Source organism: Rhipicephalus microplus, chromosome 1, assembly GCF_043290135.1.
Source record: "Rhipicephalus microplus isolate Deutch F79 chromosome 1, USDA_Rmic, whole genome shotgun sequence".
In the NCBI taxonomy this organism is placed as follows: domain Eukaryota; kingdom Metazoa; phylum Arthropoda; class Arachnida; order Ixodida; family Ixodidae; genus Rhipicephalus; species Rhipicephalus microplus.
Genome location: NC_134700.1, coordinates 200,039,263 through 200,065,160, shown reverse-complemented (window position 1 = coordinate 200,065,160; position 25,898 = coordinate 200,039,263). Strand labels below are relative to the sequence as shown.

The following is a 25,898-nucleotide window of genomic DNA, read 5'->3' as shown; positions in this document are numbered from 1 at the left end:
CTCACAACAGACTTATTGAATGTCCTCACAAAATGAACTGGCATCACACTTTGAGCTGTTCCTAAGTGCGCTTTTGTCAATCGGACAATCTACCAACATCAAAATCGATAAAAATTCCAAGATAGCTATGTGGGAAGAAAATTGGGCATGTAGGGGAAAAGTACTAACAATTCTGTTCCTTCATTTGTTTGTGGAACGTGTGCAAGTCCTGCTAAGAATACTTCCCCCTGAAACTTGGCGCACAAGCCCCAGCAAACTTGGAGCCCCGACAAGCTGACAGGCAACTCTAACTGCAACGCCTTTCGTTGACTCCACTATTGTCAATTACGCCTGCTTCAGAAGCTTCTCTGAGTAAAGTTGCTGGAAGAAGGTACCTCCTTAGCATCCTTTCATGGTCAGTAGATTCCAAGGGTGTGGTCAAATGAGCAAAGCTTTTCGCAAGGTGTTAACATTTAGTAAACCTTGACGAAATATTCTGAAAATTAACAATGAACCCGTATTTGACAACTCTAGAAAATTCGCAAAGCCCGGCATGTATGTATTTGGAATTCAGTGAGCAATGAATGCAAAAATTTTAATCAGGGCTGGATCACACATGGAAATGAGCAAACAAGCCTATGAATGAACGATCTGCACCAGACCATCTAAGAATTTCTACAGGTTCACAGACTTTAAAACGGTCTGCATGTTAAAAAGGTCTATGAAGTACATGTGCGTACTACTACTAAGAGGAGATTATTTTGTTCCTTGCCCATAGGCCACAAATCTTGGTCTCAGACAGTCGCGTCAAACCATCATAAATTTCCGACAAGAGTGCTTTATTACGTTCTGAATAATTCAGTTACCTAGCCTGCAAGTTCAACATTTTATTGTCACGCTCCTACAGTGTTTTAGACGGGCGGCGTTTCGAACACGGTGAGCAACTACACAATCGATTTCTTTCGGGTAAGGACATTGCGACTTCGTTGATCATAGCAGTGATCATACTCAATATATGGTGCTTTACCGAGCTACACACATGGGCAACGAAACGGAAAAGTTGTAGCATCTAGCGGCGACACCGAATGGGTGCGTACAAACGTGCCACTGTGAACAATCTCCGTCAATACGCTGTTAACTGCCAATAATAAAAAAAAAACCTAGAACGCAACGAGGCGCAATGCGCGTACCGGTTTATTGAGCACGATCAACCACGGGTCGCACCTCTGCTCATCCCCCTTCTCCCGGTAATTTTGCAGCTGTACGTGTGCTTTCGGCACCGTAAAATCGCTTCGTTCCGCCGATCTCAATAATTGTTGAAGCGCACGCACGCACGATGACCGGCATTAGTCGTACACGACAGCTGACGGGAGTAGCAATGTGACAGGGCGGCGAAATAACGCAACAGCGAAAGATTAGCAGGTATCAATTCCTATGAATGGCTACGAGAACCGCGAGCGGTCACATCTCACGGTAACTTCGAGTGAAATTATGACGCTGTTATTACGCGCGACGTTAACTAACACGTCGCAACTACGGAGATGTGTCAAGTTAGGCTTAGATTTCGGAAGAAGCGCAACAACGTGCTCCTTTCCCGCCTAGCGTCCGGCAAATGACCCGCTCTGAAACTAGCGTAACGAGGCCGCAGGATTACGTTACAGTGCGTTGCGATGCACACATTGCAAGAAAATTCGTAATCTAACGATAACGGGGAATTGAAAGAAAATCCTTGCAACACATGAACGAATTTATCAAGACCGCCTTTCGGATCGCGGTCGGGTCCACGTTTCGTGCATGACAGCGCAGCAAAGAAAGTGACACAGGACGTATCAGAGCAATGCATACCTCTGCGCTGCTTCTTGTTTCATTATCTGTGCTCAGCAGGTTCTGAAGCAGTGCGTTAAACTGTACTTGTTCATGTTCCATGATGGGCACTGCTCAAACGGCGTGCGGCCACGGCGCGCACGGGAGGCAAAAAGGCAGGAGAGAAAGAGTTTGTGAGGTACCTAGTGTGGAACGCGAGCCACAGCGACGCAGTCTTTTGCGGAAAAAAAATGAAGTAGCGAATGTCGTGGCACCTTGCGGTTTTTCGTTGCACTATCAAAAAGCGATCATGGCCTTCGAGACGGTAAACGCGCGCGCAAGTGTGTGGGCGTGGCTCGCTCTTTTCTTCGTACCGCGGCGCTCCTTCATATGGTCAAAGTGGCACCAATTACAGTGTTCTAGGAACGCTGTACACCAATATTTAAGACGCGAAGAGTCCGGGGGAGAAGTCGACGTAGGCACGAGGGCCGAGCAAATTCAGACATAGAATATATATCAATAATATGCAGGGTGGCAGGAATAGGTTGATTATATTGAAGTAGGGAGAGATAGAAGAACAGGTTAGGGAGGAGAAGCTGATGGTATATCGGTTTGCAGAAACACATCTTAGGGACGCGGAACAACCACCTATAGCAATCCGGACTACGCATGGGAATGTTGTAATAGAACAAAGGGAAGCAGAAAGAGGGGTGGTATCGGGGCATTCATAAAAGTACAGACTGGCAAAGGGTTAAGCAAGAGTGCAGGGAACATTTGTGGCTAAGAGAAAGTGGCAGGGCAGATGACACTCCTAGGTTTTGTTTACTTGTGTACAGGAGCAAAAGTTAGAGAGGGAAACCAAGAAATGGTGCAGTGCATAGAAAAAGATCAAGTGCGAGGTAATCATATTAGGAGATATTATGAAAGCGCACAGAGAAGATATGGACGATTATATTGACCCAACAGGCAGAATGCTAATGAATGCATGATTTAATCATTTGCAACAGTACCGACAAGTGAAAAGGGCAGTTATAATTCATGGGAGGTGGGAAATAAGGCTGCAGTCGACGACATGAATTACGCATTGAAGTCACATATATGATAGCCAGTCAGCTTTTGCGGGGCATAAAGTCGCACTTACTCGCAAAAAACCGGCGTTGGCAGCGCCATCGACAACCCCACTGCGTGCCCGAGCTTCTTTTTCCGCTTTTTCCTATTTGACATGCAGAAGGGAACGCAGCAGAACGACATTACTGAAGTCAAATTTGATTAACAAATCGCTGCTACTGAATCAAACATTAATTTTCACTTCCACGCCAAAATTTTCTCTCCTGAATATAACGGGGAATGCCAGAAACGCGTGCACGCAAGGTAACGACGCAAACGCTGCAGCATGGGCGCGTTACGAAGAAATAATGGCCGCTCTCTCCTCGCAATGTGCCGACGCCGTCAAGTCTGGCACTAAAGCGGCGCCCTCAAAGCGTACAACACTTCGCACTCGCCCGCGAGGCTTCCCTGGTTTTCTACGTTCTACGATGTTCAGTGTATATGTAGGGGAATGTAAGAACGAACATCGAGATATTTTGTTTGTTGAAGAACGCCCCATGCGTTCAGAGTTTTGTGTATCTGATATTAAACGCCGCGCGCTACAATATATATAGTAGTGACAAGTCACACTTTTTATTCTTAGTTCTGTAGTCTACCTGCACTTTTTATTTTCTTTATTTATTTTTTATTTGCACATACTGCAGGCCCTAATTAACCGGGCGTGTGGCAGCTTGGGCTAGTTGGCATGGCATGACGATAGTTATAGCGCGAGAACAAAACGACGACACAGAGACAAGAAGGACCCGAAAGACACGAGCGCTCGTGCCCTTCTTGTCTCTATGTCGTCGTTTTGTTCTCGCGCTATAACTATCGTCATGCCTAACCGGGCCTATGCAGGAGTGGATACATAGAGGTAACATGAAACACAATAACGCCCCACAAAAAGAAAAGAAAGTATTGATACACATAGGATACTTCATCATTCACATGTATACATTTTTACAAAAATCTATCTCTTCTAGACAGTTGACAAAAGATTTCAGCGTAGAACAATTCACAGCATTGACTAGCAACCTATTCCAAAAACTAATGGCCATTGGGAATAAAGAATACTTATGTGTATTGAAACGACTAGTAGGTTGAAAAATGACCTTGTTATGGTTTGTCCTGAGTGAGTGTTTAAATGGTTCCTGTAAGTACAGATTACGCGGTATCTTAAAATGACAGTGATAGAGTAAGTATAGGAATTTTAACCTAATATTATTCTTCGTTTGGAAAGTGGCTGAAGATTCTCTCTATTAACTAGGTCGGTGACGGTTGAATGCCGCGAATAATTAGAGTAGATGAACCGTGCAGCTAATTTTTGAATGCGTTCAACTTTGGTGTTGTTGGTGGGGCCTCCATATTATGTCGGCATATTCTAAGGCAGGGCGAATAAGAGTCTTGTATGCATTTAATTTGACTTGGGCCGGAGCATTTCGCAACCTTCTTCTAAGAAAGGATAGCTTCCCTACTGCTTTTTTGCAGACGGTGTCGATATGAGGTTCCTAACTTAAGTTTGCTGAAAACGTGACAGCAAGGTATTTCACCTGATTACTTTTAGGGAGTTCAATATTTTCCGAAAGAAGCCGTTCTGGAAAGAAGCCACTTTTCTGAAAGAAGCCTTTCGGCCGCGTAAGCGACCCTATTGGTTCGAGAGTACTGTAAATGAAAACGATATTGCCATATTGTGCTACCAAAACATAATACAAATACGCATGACGAAAAAGGAGACGGTGATAACTGCAGGTACTTTCACTGTGAAGGACATGGAGAATAAATGTACGTAGGTCGGCTAATCATAGCCTTCCACAATATTCCGGCAAAATTACTTACCACATTAATAATTAATTGGCACGATCAGGGCACTCAGAGCGTATATGGTTGACCACCTCATATATATCCATACGCGATAAAATAGTACGTAAAACGATCTCTAAGAATACAGGAGGGCAATATGATTCAACGATGATAATTAGCTCAGTTTTCCTCTATATACACGTCTCCAAAAAGGGGGAGGCTAGAACAGAGACAAAGCGGATGGTAATAAAGACAATTAATACCTTCTTAATTACAATGATCCATGTCAAAAAAGTTCAGCAGTTGTCATGCTTTTATTTGCAAATTGGATAAAAGCAGCGACAGAAAAAAAAAGTACTTGCCATCAGTGCAGCCAGAAGACTTGGCGGTTATTTTTGCTCGCTTTGCTTTGAATGTGCTCCGCCGCCACAAGAACCCACATTAAATGCGCCTCTCGTGGTACTCGCTCACATAAAGATTAATTTTAGAAAAATTTATGTCACTCATGACCCCATGTATTATAGTGTCTAGAATACACTTATATATTCTATAACGTTGCCGTTTAGTATTCGTATCAAATAAACAAACAGTTCTGCGGTGAACTCGCATGCACGAGATCGCTTTGCCGGCACAATCAACGTTTTATGAGGAAGATCATCACTTTATATGGTGACATGAAAAAAAATCTACAAAACAAGCGCTTATTAGTTCAAGATAGTGGCACCTATCAGACGAAAAGAAAATCGTGTCTATATACTCCGCAATAACTCTATGCACTCCAATGACAAGTAACCACCCAAAACGAAACCGAAACAACTTTTTTTGCGAAAAGTAAGTAACAATACGATTGGCGCGCCATTAAGCGTGATCGCCTTTCTCTAAACCCCTGTCTTCACAACGCCTTCCCTCGTGAATCAGCTGAGCTAAAGCGCCAGGACTGGTTCGACTGTTGCTTTTGCTGGGCCCGCATGTGTTGCTTCTGAATTTTGTGTGCGCCGGTGCGCCTGCAGAGCTTGTGCGTCACACGGCCGAGTCGTCAATACCACTGCGGTTGCTGCATCACTTGTGAGCGACTGTGAACATACTTGAGAAGTCGTCGACGTGTGAAGAGAGGCATCGCGATGGGGAAAATCTTGCAAACAGGGGCCTGCATTAACCTCATGAAGCTTTTGCTCATGACATTCAATATAATATTTGGCGTAAGTAGAACCCGGATCACTTTGTTTACCATCGTCTTTCGCGTCTTCTTTGCGTTGAAATCGAAGGAACTTTGTGCGGGTAACTGGAAGTCAAGTAGTTTTGGTGTCGCGCTGGTGTTCGCTGCGAAGGGTGGTTCAGCGGATTCGTGTTCCCATTTCGCAGTGCCATATGCTCGATCAGGAAATGCTGCTGTACTGCGAGATGCTCTGGCGTCTTGAGTGCTAGTTCTCGCAATGTACGATGCTGTTTTCCTCGTCGAAGTCTCGTACACTTGCACATCTCAAAGTTACCAGCCTGGAAGAATAATTTCACTTGCAGCAGTTGGTTTCGCTTACGCGCAGAAACAAAGGAGGGCACCGAACCGTTCAATCACGACATGCGGATGACACTTGAGACGCGCATTCCATAATGAGGCGCGAAAAGGTCAATAACTTTCGAGTTTAATGAACAAATTGGATCATTTCGTTAGTTATGTTTGGTCGCACACAATGCCAAAAGCTTACAATTACTTCACTTCCGCGTCAGAGATGTAACGCGAAGATAGGCAAGGCTCCAGGTAACTTGCACACGCCGGTGTGCAATAGTGCCCAGGCGTTGACACCTTTTTTCGCCTGCTAGAAGAATAAAACATCTCAGTCATTTCGCGCTGAGTGATCGCTTATAATTTAATCGCTTTGACCTGATTGCTATTCTATGCAAACTTACATTTTTTTTATTTTTTTCAGTGCACGTTGTGATGTGCAGTATGATTCACGCACTGTCATGCAATCGTAACAACCTGCACTTGTGAAAATTCACACACTCATTTATCACTGTGTGCCTCTGCAGAGACTGTCATGTGACGAGTTACGAAATAATGTGCGCTTGCAACATTCACTGCACTGTCAAGAAGAACCACTCCGAAATATATGCAGAGAGTTTGAAGCGTTAGTCTATGTTACTGAATCAGGACACAAGAACAGCAATCGGTGCTGTGCATGCTCATGAACGCACAGGAAGTGACCGTGGATGTTTTCTTCTTTGTGAGGTAATTCAATTAGTGGGACTGTAACTCCAGTTTAACTCTTGTGACGAAGTATATATCTTACATTTTACTTTCTTAGTGTGTTTTCTAAAAAACACCGTATTGGATTATCAATGATTGTGCAGCTTCCTCATTAATTTGGTTCAACCATGCATCCTATTACAAGTTACTTGCATGTAATATGAAGCGCTTTTAAGCACAAAGTACAGTTGCACGTCATTGTCAGCTGTTTGCCTAAGTGGCTAGTGTATGTTGCTTTTCGTCCCGATATACTGATCAAAGTCACTTCATTACTTAGCAGGGTTACAGCAAAGAAAAATAATTTTAATTAATATTGACCAGTGTGCCCTTTAACAGCTGGGCTGTTTAAGCTTTTTGTTGCATTGTGTAGTGCAGACGGAAATTATTAACAATATGAAGTGGCACACCCTCTTTTTGTCTTCTTCATGTGCTTCTCTCCAACACGTGCACCGGTTTGCCCAGCATTGAATGCTACAACCCTGATGGGCAAGAGAAGAAGCACCCAGAGGAGAAAATGTAAGAAAGACGTAAAAAGATAGAAAGACAGAGAAAGAACAACACAGGGAGAGAAAAAGATTTAGCATGCACAAAAATGAGATAGAAAAGCAAAAAGCAAGACTGAAAGAGAGAGAATGAACAAAAGAAAGAGTACCGTAGCCACATGTAGTATAGTAAAGCATGTCAAGAAGGTAGGTAAGGGAAGTGAGGGTGAAAAGTGGGGAGAGGGTGTGGCATAAAATGGCCATGTATTGTATAGTTTATGAATGGGTGAGAGAAGGAACTGAGGAATGATGTGGGGGTGATGTGGGGGAACTGAGGCATAAAGTGAGGAATAGCATATCCATGTGTAGTATAGTAAGCGGGAGTCTCGTATAGTATAATATACAAATGGGTTGGAAAGGGAAGTGAGGGCATGGGGGAGAAAAAGAAGGATGGAATGCCACCAGCTCCACAATTTCTTAGTCTTTGCACCTGTAATGTGTAACTTCCCCTGCCACCCTTCCTTTTTTCTGCAAAGAACCTGTTATGCACTTTCTGTGCTTTGTTTTTTCAGCTAACTGTTCTCAGTACACTGCAGTGATTCTACTCGTAGACGTGCATGAAATGTCGACAAGCCGCTGTTGCGAGTCCCTTGTGGGCATGTTCGATCGAACCACTTCCATTTTTGTCTTCGTAGGTGACGGGCCTGGTGCTGCTCATTCTCGGAGTATGGATGAATGTATCGCTGTACCACGTGCTGAAACTCTCAACTGACTACAACCGGCACATGCCATTGCTCTTCATTGCCACTGGCCTGCTTGTACTTCTAGTTGCCGTACTTGCCTGTGTGGCCACAGCCAAGGGCCAGTCTGTTCTCCTGTACATTGTGAGTATGCAGAGCACTGGTGAAGTTTAATGTCCTTTTGGTGGCTCAGCGCTGAGCATATGATGTCCTGTCAAATACAAGTCCCCTTGTGGGATGGTATTGTGCAGCAGGAAACAAGAATACAAGAAATGACAAGTGCACACAAGCACCTTAATTGTGCCTTTGTTTCTTGCACTTGTAATCGTGTCTTGTGATTGCACTAGTAATTTCTTCTGGCACCTTTATTTTTTGCTACATTGTACTCCAAGGTATTACATGATGAAAAAGCAACGAACTTAAATTTGCACCCTTGTCAGGCTGTGACAATGCTGATTTAACGATGGGGTGCCTGTTTTGGACACCTGTACTTCAACTTCTACTGAACTTCATCAAGTTTACAGAGTTCTGTAGGTGTTTGCATTGGCATCAGCTCTGGTAGCACTGCGTTGTGGCATTTTCTTTACGTACAAAACAGTAAAGGCATTTTATCGAAAGTAATAAAAAGATTCAGGGGACTTTTTCTTTCTCTTTTAATGATGGGAAGTGTGCAACGAAGCCACTGCAATGGTTGCCACACCAATTAGAAGGAGGAGAACAGAATAGGAATGCTGATGTTTGTTAGCTATGAGTAAGTACTACGCAACTCAAGTTTAGACCTCTAGAAACCTGCTGTAGATATAAATAATGATTCGCAAATGTGGAAGGAAGACAAAAACAAATGAGTGTCAAGTTGTTATATCCTGTATGATAAAGTTTTTCTACTTTACTTGTGATAAATTATGCTTATTGCTTATGTATGTGCATTTCCAATAAATCTCTAGTTGTAAGTCAGTGCTTATCTTTGTCCATTGACTGTGCTGTTTGTTGAAGATGAAGAACCAACTAGCCCAATCTCCAGCATTGTGTATATATGTCATTTGATTGCACACTTCAGGCAACTGTTTCTGTTTTGCCCTTACCTTGTCTCTTTTTTTCTAAACATAACAGGCTTTTACCACGTTTTAATGCTAAGCCATTCAGGAGTGACTAGCATAGGCCTCTTGATGGTTATGAATTGTGTTGATAAAGCCGAGTGTGTGCTGGTTGTGATTTCAGTTCGGCTCTCTGCTGGTGCTGGTCTTTGTGGCAGAGCTCACAGCTGGCATAGTGGGATATGTGTACATCCGGCAGGTGCGCGAGGGCATTGGCCGTGGCATGAACGTCTCCATAACCCACTACAGTGGCAACGGTGGCATGGCCGACGAGACAGTGGATTTCGTGCAGGACAAGGCAAGTACTACTGTGTTGTTTCCATTGAACTCTTCACTGTTCATGTTGAACGACGTTGAAACTTAAAGGGGCCCTGTGAACTTCTTTGTCTGCATTCTGCACCACTGGAGTTCGTACAGTGCCGAATACCGAGATGAGCGCCAAAAAAGAAAAAATGGTCAAAATCGATGCACAGAAATGAAGTTATTCACCTTGAAACTTTGAAACCTTAGCAGACGACGAGAAAAAGTGTTCCATTTCACATTTCACTCTCCCACCGACTTCGAAGGCTGCTTCCAATCACCGCGCGCCTCTCACAGAGACGTACCGGACGACTTGAGTTGCCTTGTGGTGGCCTTTGTTCAGAACTCCTAATATTGTTTTGCAACTGTTTTCGCACTTTCATATTTAAAGACAGAAATCATTTTGTATCTCAGGATGTATGAGAACTGCTTTTATAATTTTTAGTGCCCAAGTGTGGTCTTTCTGGGACCGTGCGAATATTATTTTTTTATTTAGTATACCTCAAAGGCCCCAGTCGGGGTATTACATGAGGGAGGGGCATAATTAGCAACATATTAACGATTCAATCACGGTCTTGAGTACATGTGGGTCGGAGTGGTGCATGGCGAAGGCAGGCAATTTGTTCCAGTCCCGGGCGGTTGCAACAAAAAAGGAGCGAAGGTGGGCAGTAGTTTGCGCTGGCGGTGGATAAACGGCTCGGAGATGGTTTGTACGGCTGGATAATCGATGAGCAGGCAAGATGGCTGGAACGTTGAAAGGAGCGTGATAAAATTTGTGAAAAAGACAGAGCCGAGATATATGACGACGTGATTCTAGGTTGTTGAGGTGGTCACGAGTTTTAAGTTCGGAAACGCTGGAATGATAAGAGTACACGGAGTAGATGAACCGGGCTGCGCGATTTTGTACAGATTCGAGAAGGTTAGATAGATTAGATTGATGAGGGTCCCAAACCGAGCATGCGTACTCCAATTTAGGGCGAACAAATGTGGTGTAAGCTAACAACTTCACTGATGAGGGAGCAAGTTTTAAATTCCTACGAAGAAAACCCAGCGCACGATTAGCGGAGGATGCTACGTTGTTAACGTGAGTGGACCAGCTGAGGTTGCTTTAGAATGTTACGCCGAGGTATTTATAGGATTCTGCTGTTAAGATTGTGGAGCCCGAAATGGTGTAAGTCGCTTGCTGGTAATGTTGCTTACGGTGAAATGATATTAGCGATGTCTTATTTACGTTTAAAGACATTAGCCAGTCGTTACACCAGGATTCAATAAGGTTAAGGTCGTTTTGAAGTATAGCAATATCGGTAGGGTTTTTTATTGGACGGTACACGATGCAGTCATCTGCAAACAGGCGAATATTTGATGAAATGTTAGCTGGGAGGTCATTTATATAAATTAAGAAAAGTAGGGGTCCGAGTACTGTGCCCTGTGGGACGCCAGAGATTACGGGAAGATGGTTAGATGAATGGTTGTTAGCGTACACAAATTGTTGCCGATTAGTCAGAAAACTACGAATCCAGTTGAACGTACAATTTGTTGCGTTGAATTAATCCAAATGTATGGCCTATCTTGTCATTCCCACGTGGTAAGTATTACTTCTGATCACAAAGATAGCCACTGTGTTAGTCCGAAAGCATTGCAGTTTTTCTGTAGAAATAAAAGTACAACAGCTTTATTTTTGACGTTGCCACTCGCGCATCGGTATCGGTGCATTCCACAGTTTGAAAATAAGCAGTGAAAACAACACATTTAATTTGTGTCGCAGGGCCCCTTTAAGCATTACATTGTTAAATCAAACTTCCCTATGCCATTTGACATGGGCACTTGGTGTACCTCATTTAATATTCATACAAATGAAGATGAGGCATCACTGGATTTGTGAAGTGGTAAAAGTTGATACACAAGAGAAAAAAGTTCCCTGGTAAGCTGCTCCCAATTTATCCGTGAGCCCAGTTTTTCAAAGGTGACACATATATTAATAAGCTCATCAGTGCACATTATTAAAACCTTTAAAGAGCTTTTCATTTTTTTTAATCTATTTTTTTTCCATGTTTATATCACACATTCTGTGAACTTGTATTGCTAACACTTGATTTCTTAGCATTATGTTACATACATACTTTCATTAGTGTTATATTGTGTATATAGGTTAAGTATACAATAATTTCGTTTATGCTTAACTTACAGTTTATTGCTACCTGGCTAAATTTTGCAGTGAGGGAGCACAAGTTTACAGGAGAAGACAAGATAACTGTTGCCACACTAAGGAAAACACGTAATAGTAACCACACTGGTCGCTGTAGTTTGGCTGCTGTAGACTGTGCTCTAGGTGGTGGGTAGACCATTCGGCCAGCCGCTCTGGTAGTGTGGTACACTTTAGGACGATGCTAGTAGACTAGCTGTCACTGTTGTAGGAATCTAGAGCTTTCAGCAGCCGCCAGAAACACAATTGCGTGGAGGCGGTATTAAATGTGGGCTGTTCGTGCATCAGTACCACGTGAAGCTAATAAAACACAGCACAAGCACTGTCTCTGCAGCAGCTTTAAGAGGACCGGAAAAAGTATTCCTGCTCTTCACATGTATTAAAGCTGATTTATTCTACAGCTGAACTTGTACTGGCACATGAGTGTCTTTCTCCTTTATTTACATTACTTACCTCATCTAGCTGTATTTTAACATGGAACTCACTTGAGTAATGTATTTTAATGTGCTGATATTAAATATGACTTCTATTTTTTGTAGAGACTGTGGACTGCTACCACCCCCTGCCAAGTTGTTTGCGCTATATGGCGAACGTGTGTCTCGCGGATGAGCCGCATTTAGGGTTTAAGTCGCTGGGCAGTAGGTGCCGCAACATTCACACGTGATCTTCATAATCATCATCATCATTGTTATGTTCGTGACCTACTGTAATCCTGACCTGCCCATATGGTGGGGTTGCTATGAGAGTGCGTGTCCTCCCTATCGTTCAACCACTCACAGTTAATAGCACTACCTATAACCTGTTCGTCTGCTACTCTACGGCTGTTTGGACGACGCTGGAATAAGAACGCCTGTATTCTGTGATGAACTGCCGGCATATGTGCGGCTATTTCTTCGCTTAGATGGCTGATCAAGTAAGCTGTTCAGTGCGGTAAAGTTTTTATTGCACACTGGTTGACAAACGTGTGAACCCGTAGACTTACATAGTGTAGGACAGCCAATGTGGTGTCGCATTCATTTAGTTACAAACAATTGACTTTTAGTATATTTACTTCCAAATTATTTTTTATTTGTGCATAATAATTATGCACTATGAGTGTTTGTTAACCGAATATGACCACTAACGCTGAAGGTGACATCAGTGAATAAGTGCTGACTAGCGCCCTGTCGCTCTTAGGTTATGGCACTAGCGGCAGAAGGTACAAACTAGGCGTGGGCACTGGAGAGAAGCTATCTGGGCAGGTCAGGAGTACAGTAGGTCATGGTTATGATTAGCGCGGTATCGCCAGCAGTGATGCCTGGCGGCGAGGCTAGGATGGACAGAAATGATTGAGGACCCTCTTTGGCACGTGGCGGCAGGCATGGATGGTTGTCTCCCGATGAGGTCCCACGGGATGCGGTGATCATGGGCAGTCTCCCGTGGGTCCCTAGCAGTCAGTCGAATATCGGCGGCGACACCTCCGCGTTACTTTGCATTTGTTCTTAGGTTTGATTTAGAGTATTAGAATATTATATGAGGTTGTTTTAGCGTGTCATTAGAATGTATTTGATTCGGCTGACGATATTGTCGATGCAAAAGTAGTTAAAATAAACGTCTTGTTTGGCTTGGCCAAACCCCGTCTGCTGTGTCTGTTCGCTTTGAGAGCGGCGCTTTCATTACCGAGACCCCACAAGACTATGCCGTCAATTTTAAAGTGAAATATTGATGCAAACATCAGTTGATCACATGCTCATTAAACTGGCTACACAGTACTTGCTGTATTGAATGCCATTGGAATTCACAAATTTCAAGGAGTGCAACATGTATATTCTTAAGGTTCTAGCTTTCATAAAGCAAGGTCTTGAAGCTTCAAAGTTCTCATTTGAATCACTGAAAATAAAGGGCTTTTCTTGTTACACTTTTCTAAGCATTTCCTGAAGTTACACCTGATAGAATTTTGCACCCTTTAACATTTCGCTTTTCAGCACAGCAAAAATGATCAAAATTGTTTGTGTCAAAGCTAAGAAAAGCTTGCGAGGAGCTGTATATCTCCCCCCCCCCCTTCCCCCACAAAAAAGTGAAACTAAGAGAATAAAAACATCATTGATCACTGATGTGATATAAAATGCCATTGTGGTTAAAACTGCTGTTACCTAGGATGTATGAACGTTGGTGAGGTTCTGCATCAGTAATGGAAGAAATAACACTGAGATTTTTCTTTTGCCATTTATTGTTCTAAAAAGCCCCTTGTGTTCTTTAATGTAAATAATTATGAGAATGTGACACGAAACGTGCTATGTGCTTGCAGTTGTCATGCTGTGGCCTGAAGAGTCCGGAAGACTGGAACGACACTGAGTTCTTCCAGAAGAGCCAGCATTACCCCAAGAGCTGCTGCTCTAGCCGTGACACCTGCACCGCAGGGGATGCTACCCTGCACCAAGAGGTAGGCATGTGCACCCTTGTGGTCTGCTTCACTGAGTTCACTTTGGCTCCGTTTTTTTTTTTTTCATACATCAGGTATGAAATATGCCTGGGCAAATTTATTCTGTCTTCAACTTTCTCTGTGCTATGGCTTTCAAGCCTGTAGCACATTGGGCTGACCATTCCAGTGCCGTGGAGGCCACTGTTGATTTGAGCCAGGGATGGTGTGTTCAAATTGAACATGCAGTTGCTTGTCAGTGCAATCAGGTCGGAACAGGAAACACTCTCGTGCATGTTTTGTTGCAAACAAATTACCGTATTTACTCGCATAATCCTCGCACTTTTTTCTCGGAAAACCGATGCAAAGTTGGGGGGTGCAAGAATTACGCGGGGAAAACTTTCCACGAAAACGTACAGAGCGAAAAGGAAAATGAAGTGGCCGCAGGTCGGGATTCTCACGCCAGAACAATAAAAGCACAGATTCAACACAAGGCAAAATTTATTTGAGACACAAAAGGCGCAATCAAATAGTTGAGAATTAGACTACGGCACGCAAACCTTGTGGGCGTTACGGGCATAGCGGTAGCGTTCGTCGCTCAACAGGAGTCCGCAAAAGGTAAGCAAAGGACGTCAGTATTGGGCTGATGGCCATTTAACAGAATTGTCTGCAGTTGCCCTCTGAAGAAATAAAGTTAACCATCGATCCCAGCCTTAGGCACACGGAAGGCCCAGCATGTCTTTGGTGGTTTTCAGCTGCCGTCACCAGTACCGAACACAAAACTCATTTACTACGAAGGCATACCGGCGGCCGTGTTGCCATTGTTTAGTGCATGATCAATCACTTTCAACTTGAAAGCAGCCATGTAGCTTCCGCATCGCCCCATAGCGTAGCAAGATTACAGACACAACATACAAATCGCGTAGCAACGCGCACTTGCCACTTAGGCTTGGATTGGATTGGATTGAATTCCGGTGCAGTAATAGTAAGCTTTATGCTTAGGAGATGGCACCAGACGGGGCATGCTATTGGCATCAGTGGCTGGAACAAGCAGACGACATTTTGCGGTAATTTTCGGGGGTGCGATAATTACTTGAGAAAAAAAAGAAATCGTATTTTTGTCGGGCGATGTCGGGGGTGCGAGAATTATGCGAGTGCAAGGATTATGCGAGTAAATACGGTAAGTTGCAGCTGTGGCTGATGTAATCCCAGAATGAAGACTGCCAGAGTCACGTGATCAGGCTTGGTGTGAACACGTTCGACATACCTTATTTACTTTATTGTAACGTCACCACAATTGTAACGCAAGGGATGGCTTTTAATTGTGTCCAGAAAAAATAAAGAAGTAAAACAAACAAAAATTGTGTGCATCCTAGTGCTCTTTAGACAACTTGAATTTCGTAAACATGATTGTAACGCGAGTGTCGATTTTAGGTAGCGAAAATTTGGAAAAAAAACTCACTCGGACTCGCTCAGACCATATCGGTCTGCGAGTCTAAGGAATCCACTTGAAAAAAAAGTTTAGTGAGTTTGAGTCCGAGTAAGTCTTGTTGAGGAAACCTTTGGTGGGTCGGAGTGAGCTCCACTTTTTTTTTTGCATAGCTATGCCCTCAGAGCACTCTGAGATAGAGCACAGTGCTCTGAAAGAATCAGCCAGACCTATTTAAATCACACAATTTCGATCAGATGAATGTGATGCACACCTCCAGAGTGCTCTGTAGTGCTCAAAAACAAGCAACCACATCATTAGATCAAGTGTGTACATTGTGAACCGGCTTTTTTTGAAAAACAGTTACTGTTGTACATACGCATTGCTTTTATCTGTGAGGTGCTTGCTAATTGACATGTTTGCCGAGTTCTCTATCTTTAGTAGTGGCCAAAAAATATTCCAAAATAAAATGACGAAAGACTGGATATTTGGCCCATTGTGTTTTGCACTGTATTTAGTTGTAAGTACCCTCCAGCTTAAGTTCAGACCCTCTACTGTAAAAACCTGCTCTAAATGGAGAAAAACTCACTACAGGTCGCAACTTGTGCACATTCTAATCATGTTGTAGCACTTGAATTGTAGGTATGCTTGGAACTGACAAAGTGGATAAGAGTGTAAGTGATCTTATTTCTACACACTGAATTAATTAAAAGGAAACTTGCCTAATAGTCTTTCTTTGTAAATAGTAATGACTGAGCACCCAGCACAGTTCAGAAGCGGAGGTGTGCATATGTAGATGCTTTTGAAAAGTTGTTGGCACTTATACCAGTTACACTGTCCAAATGCACAACCACTTCTGGAACCTAAAGATGTCATATTTCGCAAGCTTCTTAGAAGGAGCTATACTGTAGCAGTACTTGCGCAGGTGACCTAGCGGCTCCACTGCGAGATGTGGTCACAAACTCATTTCGTTCTCCTTACCCTGGTTGCTGTTCAGAAGTCTTGAGCAATCAAGATTCATTCACTGCATTTAAGTTCCAATAAATTTTGAAATAATGCGATTTTTTTTTAACAGTCCTTGTGCTGATTTGCAGTTATCGTATCTTACATGATGCTTGTTTCGTCTATGAGTTCTCAGTTGTCCCATATTCACTAGATTTTCACAACGCTGTACTTGCTTTAAATGCGGCATTGCAGGGAAATACCTAATTAATGAGTTAAATACAATTATAAAAGAGTCGTTAATTCATGCACGTCGTCTCAAACTGATGAAATGTGCGGGCTGTGTGGCAGTGAGACGATTTGAAATTTTTCATGACAAATTTAGTGCAAGCATAGTTGTAAGAGAGTATAACAGTATTCACAATAACCTAATTATTTTATTACAAAAGCACGGCTGGTTTACATTAGCCTGAACTAGCTTGACTTATGTTTTCTTGCTAAGGGTAGCTTCATGCATTGTGTGTCAGAGTTGTGAATAAGCATCTGTTTGAAACACAGAACTTGTGTTCTGATTTTGTTTCTGCAGGGCTGCTATGTGAAGGTCATTCGTTTCCTGGACACAAATCTGAGTGCCATTGCGGGAGGTGCTGTCGGCTTTGCATTCTTTCAGGTGAGGCTGCAAACAGGTAACTTTTAATTACTCTTTGTCTTCTTTGATTTTGCCAGAATACGGGGACTTGTAACAAACCAAATCAAAATGAAGTGATAGTTCACATAACAGGGCCGCTTGGAGTCATATGCTACTTACTCATGAGAATCACGAATGGTATTTTGAACTCCCATTGCAGCTAAGACCATTGCGCTGTTGACTGCTGATTGCTTGTAGGCTGCTTAATTTTGCTTAGACATGCTAGCAATACATTCACACTTAAATCGGGCATATGAATTGCTAGTATGCTTAATGAAGAATATGCCGCTGGTCTCGAGGATGGGCTGCAGCCTTGGAAAAACTTATTGACAATGTTTTCTCAGTGTGAAAGTATTTTTTTGTTTTTTTTCAGCTTGTTGGTGTGTTGCTGTCCTTCTGCTTGGCCTCAAATATCAACAAAGCCAAATACGAGCGTGTTTAAGTGCCACACCAGGTATGAAGCCATTTGACGAGCCCATTTTGTCATGTGTGGCTTTCAGAAATGATTTTTGTGGAGAAAGCCCACTGATATATGTTTCTGATGCAGGCTTGTGATTAGGCCAGCTTGCTATCTCTCACTTTTCTTTAGGATTGGAGGAGTTTTTATGCATCTGCATTGGCCATTACCTGCACTTGGAATATAGGTAATGCTTCTGGAGCATTACCTATGTTGTGTGTGCTTGTGATGGTAGTATATGCTTTAGCGTTTCAAATATTTTTTTATGAACCACATTATGCCTTCTGTTGATTTCAGTCGTGTGGCAGGTGCCAGTTTCATGAGGAGTTGCAGTGTTCATGCGGTCAATTTAGAAGACTTGCTTGCTTACTTTTCAGTTTGTTTTAGGTTATAAACTAGTAGAGAATTTATGTCTGTTTATAAGGATTACAGCATCACATACATGATGCTCATCTTCAAAACAGTTTAAAAAATACAGCTGCATTCTAGCTGAAGTTACCTGAGCTGTTAGTGGGATGATTTTAGTAAAGCTATCAAGTAGGTTACCATATGTCATGTTACACATTTTAAGATTGAATGTCTCAAAAGCATTGTTTAGTCTTGGGGTTTCTGCTTAGCAGACATGAATGAGCTACAGCTCTGCCTTTTGTAATTTCAAGCATAGTCAAAGAGAACAATCTCATATGTATTTTGTTTTGTGTTGCACTTGTAATTTTTAGTATTGGTGCATTAGTGGATGAACAAAGATGAAAGCGTTTTAGCTGAAAATATCACTGTTGGCCTTCGCAGGTATACTTAATTGTACTTCCAGCTAAGATGCACTATGCACGTCCATTATTTGCAACACTTCGCTTTAACCTCACACTCTGCTGATATTATATGCACAGGTGGAGGGCACACTGGCTGGTCGAACATCACAACAGCAGGCTTACACTATTTCTTGCACTGGCACCGAGCGACCAGCATTGTTCCACCAGGCACAACTTCACGTCTCCCGGCAGAATCTACAGAAACCGCTCTTGGTGGGTAAGGGGCTCGTGCAGCTTTCAAGGCACACACCGAGCACCGGCCAACTTGTTGGTGGCCGCACAACACACTTCAGTCACACCATATGCGGTCACGCCTGAGGGCTCATTCACCTGGATACCGAGGAAGATTTGAACGACCAACAAAGATTGGCAACAAAGGAACCATTGGTGACAGCCTGATTGTCACTCCATACATGCCCTTCACCTTGCTTTCATTGCCACTGCAATGTAAACTCGGTATCGGTGCGTTCCAACATCCTGCTCGTCTACTATTAATGCGTCATTAGGTTTGCAACTGGAGTTCTGTGATGGCAAACATCTACCAGTGGCGACCAAGTCAAAACAATTACTTTGGTCATTTCTGACCAGCTTGATGTGACACAGCTTCCACCAGTGTGAATGAGCCCTGACCCTTGCCCGCTTTTGCGGTACTTCAACTCTCAATTTATTTGTGTGAAACTACTTTGGCGCCCCTTTTGGCAGCCTTGAAATGGTCGCATGAAAGAAGCAGTTGCCTGCGGCTTGAGTGGCACAGCTTTGGATTGGCGAGATGAGTACTGGCCTAGGCAGTCATTGTACTGATGCCTCTGCCCTGCCCTGAGCTCATTATACGTACGATTGTGGCAGATATTAGAATTTATGGGCAATGAAAATTGGAACATACATGCTTGCCGCCAGGTTCTGGTCTGTGCAACTGTGAGCAGTATATGGGTCACTTATTAATAACAACAACAACGAAAAGACTGCTTACTTCCTTTTTGATGTCTATTGTTTCTAAACAATAATTATTTGTGATGTATGCACTTTCTTCTGTAAAAACACTCAAGAGTGGGGTGTAACACTACTATTAAATGTAAATGCCATTTATAATTTTGACTGTAAAATTGCAGCATACATCATTGAAGAAAAGAAAAGCAGTCAGTATCAATGATGGTTATTGGTTAGGGACAAGGCGTGTCCCAAAGAGTGCAAACTGTTTTTCAAAAAGCTATTACTTGTGACATACAAATTTGCATACGAAGTTTTAACATACATCATTAAAGAAAGGAAAAGCAGTCAATATGAATGATGGTTATTGATTAGGGACAAGGCTAGTCCCAAAGAGTGCAAACTGTTTTTCAAATAGCTATTACTTGCGACATACAAATATGAATACGACGTCTTAACTTGCAGTGGTAGCTTTTCCACCGATTCTGCACTCCTATTAGGTGCTTCAAGGCTGGGAATCGCAAATATTTAGGAATCCAATTCTAGTGTTGCCATTCGTATCGCTTCAGGGTGAACATTTTACATAGTGTCAATGCAGACAATGTGGTTACATACCTGGCTACATGCTCTAGCTGCAAAGGTGTTCAACCCTTTTTACAAATTTCTCATTCCAAAGTGTTTCTGCAAGCACGTGAACAGCTCGTTTTTCAGGGTTGCAGAGTGTAAGGGCTTCAGCTCGCGACTCTTTCACAATTTCCTCACTGCGGTACCGAAAGCTACGGTCACTTTTAAAATGTGTCGGCATCTGCTGCCTTCGTGTGGCCATTTCCAGTCTTAAAATCTCGAGCGTTAGTGTTCGTTTTACTTACATACTCCTTACGCTTTAAAGAGATCTTACTTTTGTTGCATCGTATATCCGTCTCGGTGGTCGGAAGTCTTTCTTTTTTTTTTTTTTCTGTGAGTACAATTTATCGAATCTTTAGGGTTCCTGGGGGCACGTTATACCGCTGCCTAGGATTTTCTCTGGAGCTAAGCCTCTTGGTCTCAATTCGCTGCATTCTGCTTGAACTGCATTTAAGCGTGCTAGCACTGGGTGCTGCACACAAGTCACTCTAGCTGGTCATAACGTTGTGCAATCGAAGAGCACGCGATTATTGTGCTTGGCATCTCCTTCACTGCTTCACTGTGCCTGGGAGCTGTGCAGGAGCCGTGCTTCTTACATTTTCCCGGTGTTCGTGCCTCAATACTTAGTCTGTCTCTGTTGTAGCTCGTCAATTTGGGATTGCAAATGTTTTTTTTTTTAATTTTTATGTGGTTTTACATAGTGTATCAATGTCCTTTTTAGTACACTGTTTTTTTCTCCATACACATTAAGCACTTCAGCTCTTGGCACTTCGTGGTTTTCTCAAAGGAAGCCAGGAAAAAAAAAAAGCTTGTGTGCTGTAGACATGGCAGTCATTTATACGGAGGTAGTGTAAAACCCTGCATATTATACAATCTTGAACATCAGTGCGAGAGACAATACGAGGGCAGAAAAGACGGAAAGAGAGAGAATCCTGTCTGCTTGCAGTGTCAAAGCCAGTTGCCTCTTGGAAATGTTTTTTTCATGCTTGTTCTTTTTTTTTTTTTTTTTGACAGTCCTGGTGTCCTCTGATAACACTCTGGCACTTGTCATTTGAAGAGATACTTTTTTCTTGACTGCTTAGAATGTTGCAAAAGGCTTAACAATTGTTTTTATGTACAGATGCATTTACCAGTAACCTTTAAAAGAGAGAATTATTAAGTGCAGGTTTTTATGGGGGTTGATCATGCCTTAATTAATTCGTCGGAGGAAAAAAAAAAAAAAAGAAACAGGGCCAGGGCTTCTACTTTTCTACAAGAGCGGGGCCATTGGCAATTTTCTGTCACCGGTTTATCAGCTTGTACATGTTCTAGACATCTTTTTTGATTCCAGCTTGGTAAATGTGTGTGTCTTGCCTCTCTTGAAATAAAATGCTGTAACGGCATAGTCTGCTTCGTTTCTGATTTATAAAGTAGTCCACAAACAAAGGTGAGCTGAGCGTGTGTCATCACCTAAACACCTAAATATCACAGTTGTTGCTGTCATGATAACGCTGCTTTTGATTACTCTATCCCAAACAGTTATTGTAAAGGACCCTTAAACCACCCAGTGGTCAAAATTTGTTTGTGTTATAGTTGTGCATGTGTCTATTATGAACTCTTAGCCATGAGAACTTTTCGAAATGGTGTCGTAACACTATGTTTTTGGTTATACAAAAAAGGCCCTTGCTGGTTTCACTATTTCCTTTGCTATGCTCCATTCATTGACCTGTCATTCCTCCTGAACACTACTCCCCTCACTGAGTGAGGAGGAAAAGCAGCAAGCGCGCATACCTGCGGGCTGACAAACGGGTATTGTGAATAATGAGCAGATGAAAATGTTCACGTCGCAGTGAACACAGAGGGCCTGAACACTGCCAAAAGGCTTAGAGAGAACGGAATGTTCCTTGGAATTTGTGGGGCACCCACAGCTCGTAGCAGAGCTGCGCTTGGCATTGTTGACCGTGATGACATTCGTAACACAATGTGCCTGTTTACTTAAAATGTTATGTCAGAGGTGCTCTGGCAGCCTTCCAAGTGCAACTAAGAGTTTGAAGGGTAACTAAATACAACGTTGAGAGACTAGTCCTCAAAATATGATCACAAATCATCATTGTTCTTAACGACGAAATGCTGGTATGGTACTATAAGTTGAAAACGGGGGCATTGATTGCATGGCATTGATACTGCTTCACAATGCTATGTATTTTTTCTGTCAAATCATTGTGGCCACTGACTATGGAACTATGGATTTTTCTTTGCTAGCACTGCTCTGGCCACTTTCGAATAGCTATACATTGAGTCTTCGGCGATGCCACTTCACAGCACTTTTAATAACTAAACATAGGCAAAAGAAGATACAAATTTATTGATATTGAGAAGCAGGAGTGCAATAGCAGAACGATTCCATTTATTTTTCTTCAATGCTTTTCGTCGCCATTATATGTGCACGATTGGTTAAAGCACGCACAAGGTGCGCTTCGGCCAATCGCAGACGGCTAATGACGGCGAAAAGCATAAAAAAGGGAATGGAATCGTTCAGCTATTTCACTCCAGATCAGTTTACACTTGACAGTAGCAGATAAAGTCATAAAAAAATATTATACAACTCTAATAACAGTTACATATAGGCTGTCTTCGTAGCAGTAAAACTTTTGCATGGCCTATGCATTATCTGTACATCGTATACCTAACTGCAACTACCGCACACTGTACAAGCTATGCCTGTAGAGATCTCATGCAAAGCACATGAAATGCATACGGAAAACGTGCAGAGATGACTAGAAAACTCAAATAGCAAGAGCGTGTTACAGTTCTGCAGGCATTATTATTACAGCTATCATCGTTATACTGATAATGCAAGAGACAGCCTCAGTGCTGTTACAAGCCTGTTCCACTAACCGCGAGTGTGAACCTGGCCCGGCGTGCCACAGTCCCACTACGCCCTTGGCAGCATGATCTACCGATATAAACGAACTCCTTGATTTTCAATACTTTCTTCCCGATGTGTGTGTGCTTACACAATAATGGAAAGAAGTGTATGTGATGTAGCTAATCTTGTGCTGGTCAGACATCTGGAACTTGTAATTTTGTTCAGACAACCCATGTGTATCGTGGGCTGCATTTTTTGCTTCTCGCATTTGCTGAATTTTGCTAACACTTGGCAGTCAACCAGGATATGCTCACTGTTGCCAAAAAAAAAAAAAGTGTGCTCTTCATTTTAGCAGTACCATAAAAGACCACTTCAGTGCAGCTGTTATAAAATAGAGAAAGAGAAAAAAGGAAGGCATGGAGGTTAACCAGATGCTAGGATTGGTATGCTACCCAGCACTGGGGTAGAGGAGTAGAAGGTTGCAAGAGAGAGAGAAAATAAAACATGCACACACATGCACACTCGAAAATTGTGCTCTCAAAGGCACTTCAGACAGGCCAGTAGTTGCATGTTATTGGGAAGGGCCGCTTTGGTACATAAGACTTTTTTAAATTTTTCTGGGAGCCGTATTACGCCTTTCCTTAAAGGATTTTCACTTATCGGGCAGCTTTAAAAAAAAAAAAAATGAGAAAAGTGGATGTCTCTGTTACAGTTGTGCTGAATGAAATTCAGAATCTGCTCATACGGAAATAGTATGGAGAATTGTGACCAGTGGACCACTAAATGATAAGCATTATTTAACAGACTAGGCAAGTTAATAATTAGCCTTTAATTTCAACGAAGCATCTCATTAGCCTCACAAACTAGGACACTCACATAGCTTTCTGGAGAATGCTCACTAGTATGGTTATAAATGCACATTTTCATCCTGCTGTGCTTCCTGCCCAGGCACGCTCAATGAAAGCAGTCGCACAATGCCAAACGTCCACTGGATATAAGTGCATGAGAAAGGGTCGCACCACACACAGAGGCTTGTACTTTTTATTCAAACCTTTTCAAATCACACACAGAGCAAAATAAATGTTACTCATTCACATGCTTTGCTTATCTTTGTCGTGTCACACACAGCCCCATCATACAATCCGTCAAATAAATTAAGACAGCCTCATAAATGCGGTTAGCGCATTTCAAGAGAGCCTTGTGTGTTTGCCTCGTCCTTGAGCGCTGCCTCAGGATGGACAGGCAGGCAGGCAGATGGGATGGGAAGCCTCTAGCTGCACGCACGCTGCACCTCCGGCAGCCCGTGGGACCTTTGTGTGGAATGTTCAGGCTGCCGCAGCAGAGGGAGGAAGGGAAGAGTAAAGGGGGAGATCTCCCCAACTGGCCTGCTCTGGCTGTGCTCGAGTGACGCGTCTATTGAAACGCTGAGAATAAAGCCACGCCATGCTGCCACTGTTGTATGGCTCCTGGTAGGTTTCTAGCGCACAGCGATCATGATTGGCAGTTTTTGCTTTGACTAAACTTGTACACCGTGGAAAAAAATTCTTTTTACATGTTCTGCTTTTGGCAGCAAAGAATTCCACATGCAGCATACTGAGGAGGACACAATTGAAATACCGCACGTCGAAAAGTAATGACGGTGTTCAGTATCCAACTTGGGAACACTGCGTGCCTAGACATAAAACCAAAGTCCACCGGCATTGTGGCACCAGCAGAATTCACAGCCACACGTCAAGAGCACAGAGAAAGGTAGGTCACACCATGCTTACTGTTTCAAATAGCCACATTCAATGGTGGTATGTCCCATTTACGAAATATCAAGTGAGATAGCCTCAATGAAGTGGACAGCATGCAAGTTTGGAAGAGCGGCAGAGGCTGCCACCTCGAAGTCGCCGCAGCAGCCAGGATGCCGTAAATTTCAAAAGCATCTTTTCATGGCTAGCATATTTTTTTTGTTAAGTGAGGAATATGGGACAGTATCAGAATATAAGTAAAGGTGCTACGTGGCATTTCATCGGAATCATTGTCACTCTCGGCAATCAAGACCACAAAGTCTATGCATGGGTGTGGGACCACTTTTGACACCAGCTCTAAAGAGCAATTTCATTTTTTTTTTCTCCATTAAATATCATCCATTGCCCAAGAAACAAAAGCGCAACGCTCAGAGGATACTACACCAGCCTAAGTTGGTTTCATGTTCCCCTTGTTAAGTGCTACCAGACAACTCTACAACTTGCGAGTTTCCCAAGTAGTCTACATTTCCAAAATAGAATGTAGTCTGCCAGCTGGCACCACGACTTAGAGCTAACAAGTGTACCAAATGACAGTAAAACAGCCTGAAACAGCCGACAAGCAAGCACCTAAAAAACATATAGAGTTTGAACCTAAAAAACATATAGAGTTTGAGGCAAATAGCTGCAAAATACAGACAATATTAATGAGAACGAATAGACAACAATACCAAGAAAATATTGTCTGTTTATTCTCATTAATATTGTCTAAAGCAAAAAAAAACTAGCCCTTAAATTCACAAGAGCACAAAAACATCCATTATACTCATTTGCCACAGAAATTTAGTAGCTGCCACCGGTGTAGATCAAAAAAGCTGGCAATTGGTTACATGACAGGTGCCACCAGAGTGTATGTGCACAATTTCTTTTTATCATGCGAAATTTTCCCCGCAGCAATTTAAGAATTTTTGAAAAAGTGGTCTTTAGAATACACCTGAGATGGTGCTAGGATTGTGACTGTTCTTGAAAAGCACCGGGCTTGACCACTGTGAATCAAGATCAAAGGTATAAAGGAAAAATCTGCACATAATGCAACAGTTGTCAAGATGTGCATGCACATTTAGTCATTTACAATCCAAGAATAAATATAACTACCTAAAAAATCGTAGCGCACTTGCTCTTCGCCTCAGTAAAAGAGCCGCACAAGTAGCTGTTTTTATTTTAACACATTCTCTCTGTTAATTTAAATACTAGGCGTATTGCTAAATAAAACATTTTCTCTGAGTAAAGTACTTTCTGGCTGAGTACCGTTGT

The 25,898-nt window shown here is 42.6% G+C and overlaps 2 protein-coding genes across 2 annotated transcripts in view; one reads left to right on the top strand and one right to left on the bottom strand.

Annotated features, from left to right (window-relative positions):
- Karybeta3 (karyopherin beta 3) overlaps window positions 1–1,983 on the bottom strand; it is a 59,532-nt gene extending 57,549 nt beyond the window's left edge. Inside the window, exon 1 of the mRNA XM_037412552.2 lies at window positions 1,825–1,983. Coding sequence (XP_037268449.2) covers window positions 1,825–1,905 — 81 coding nt within the window. The 5' untranslated portion in view covers window positions 1,906–1,983. The remainder of the gene's footprint in view (window positions 1–1,824) is intronic.
- Window positions 1,984–5,641: 3,658 nt separating this feature from the next.
- On the top strand, window positions 5,642–18,929 carry LOC119159717 (tetraspanin-6-like). Its single transcript, XM_037412551.2, has 7 exons — window positions 5,642–5,867; window positions 8,091–8,279; window positions 9,354–9,527; window positions 14,020–14,154; window positions 17,088–17,171; window positions 17,563–17,643; window positions 18,534–18,929. Exons 1-6 carry the CDS (start codon window positions 5,790–5,792, stop codon window positions 17,629–17,631), a joined length of 729 nt encoding a protein of 242 aa, XP_037268448.1. The 5' UTR covers window positions 5,642–5,789; the 3' UTR covers window positions 17,632–17,643; window positions 18,534–18,929.
- Window positions 18,930–25,898: the final 6,969 nt, after the last annotated feature.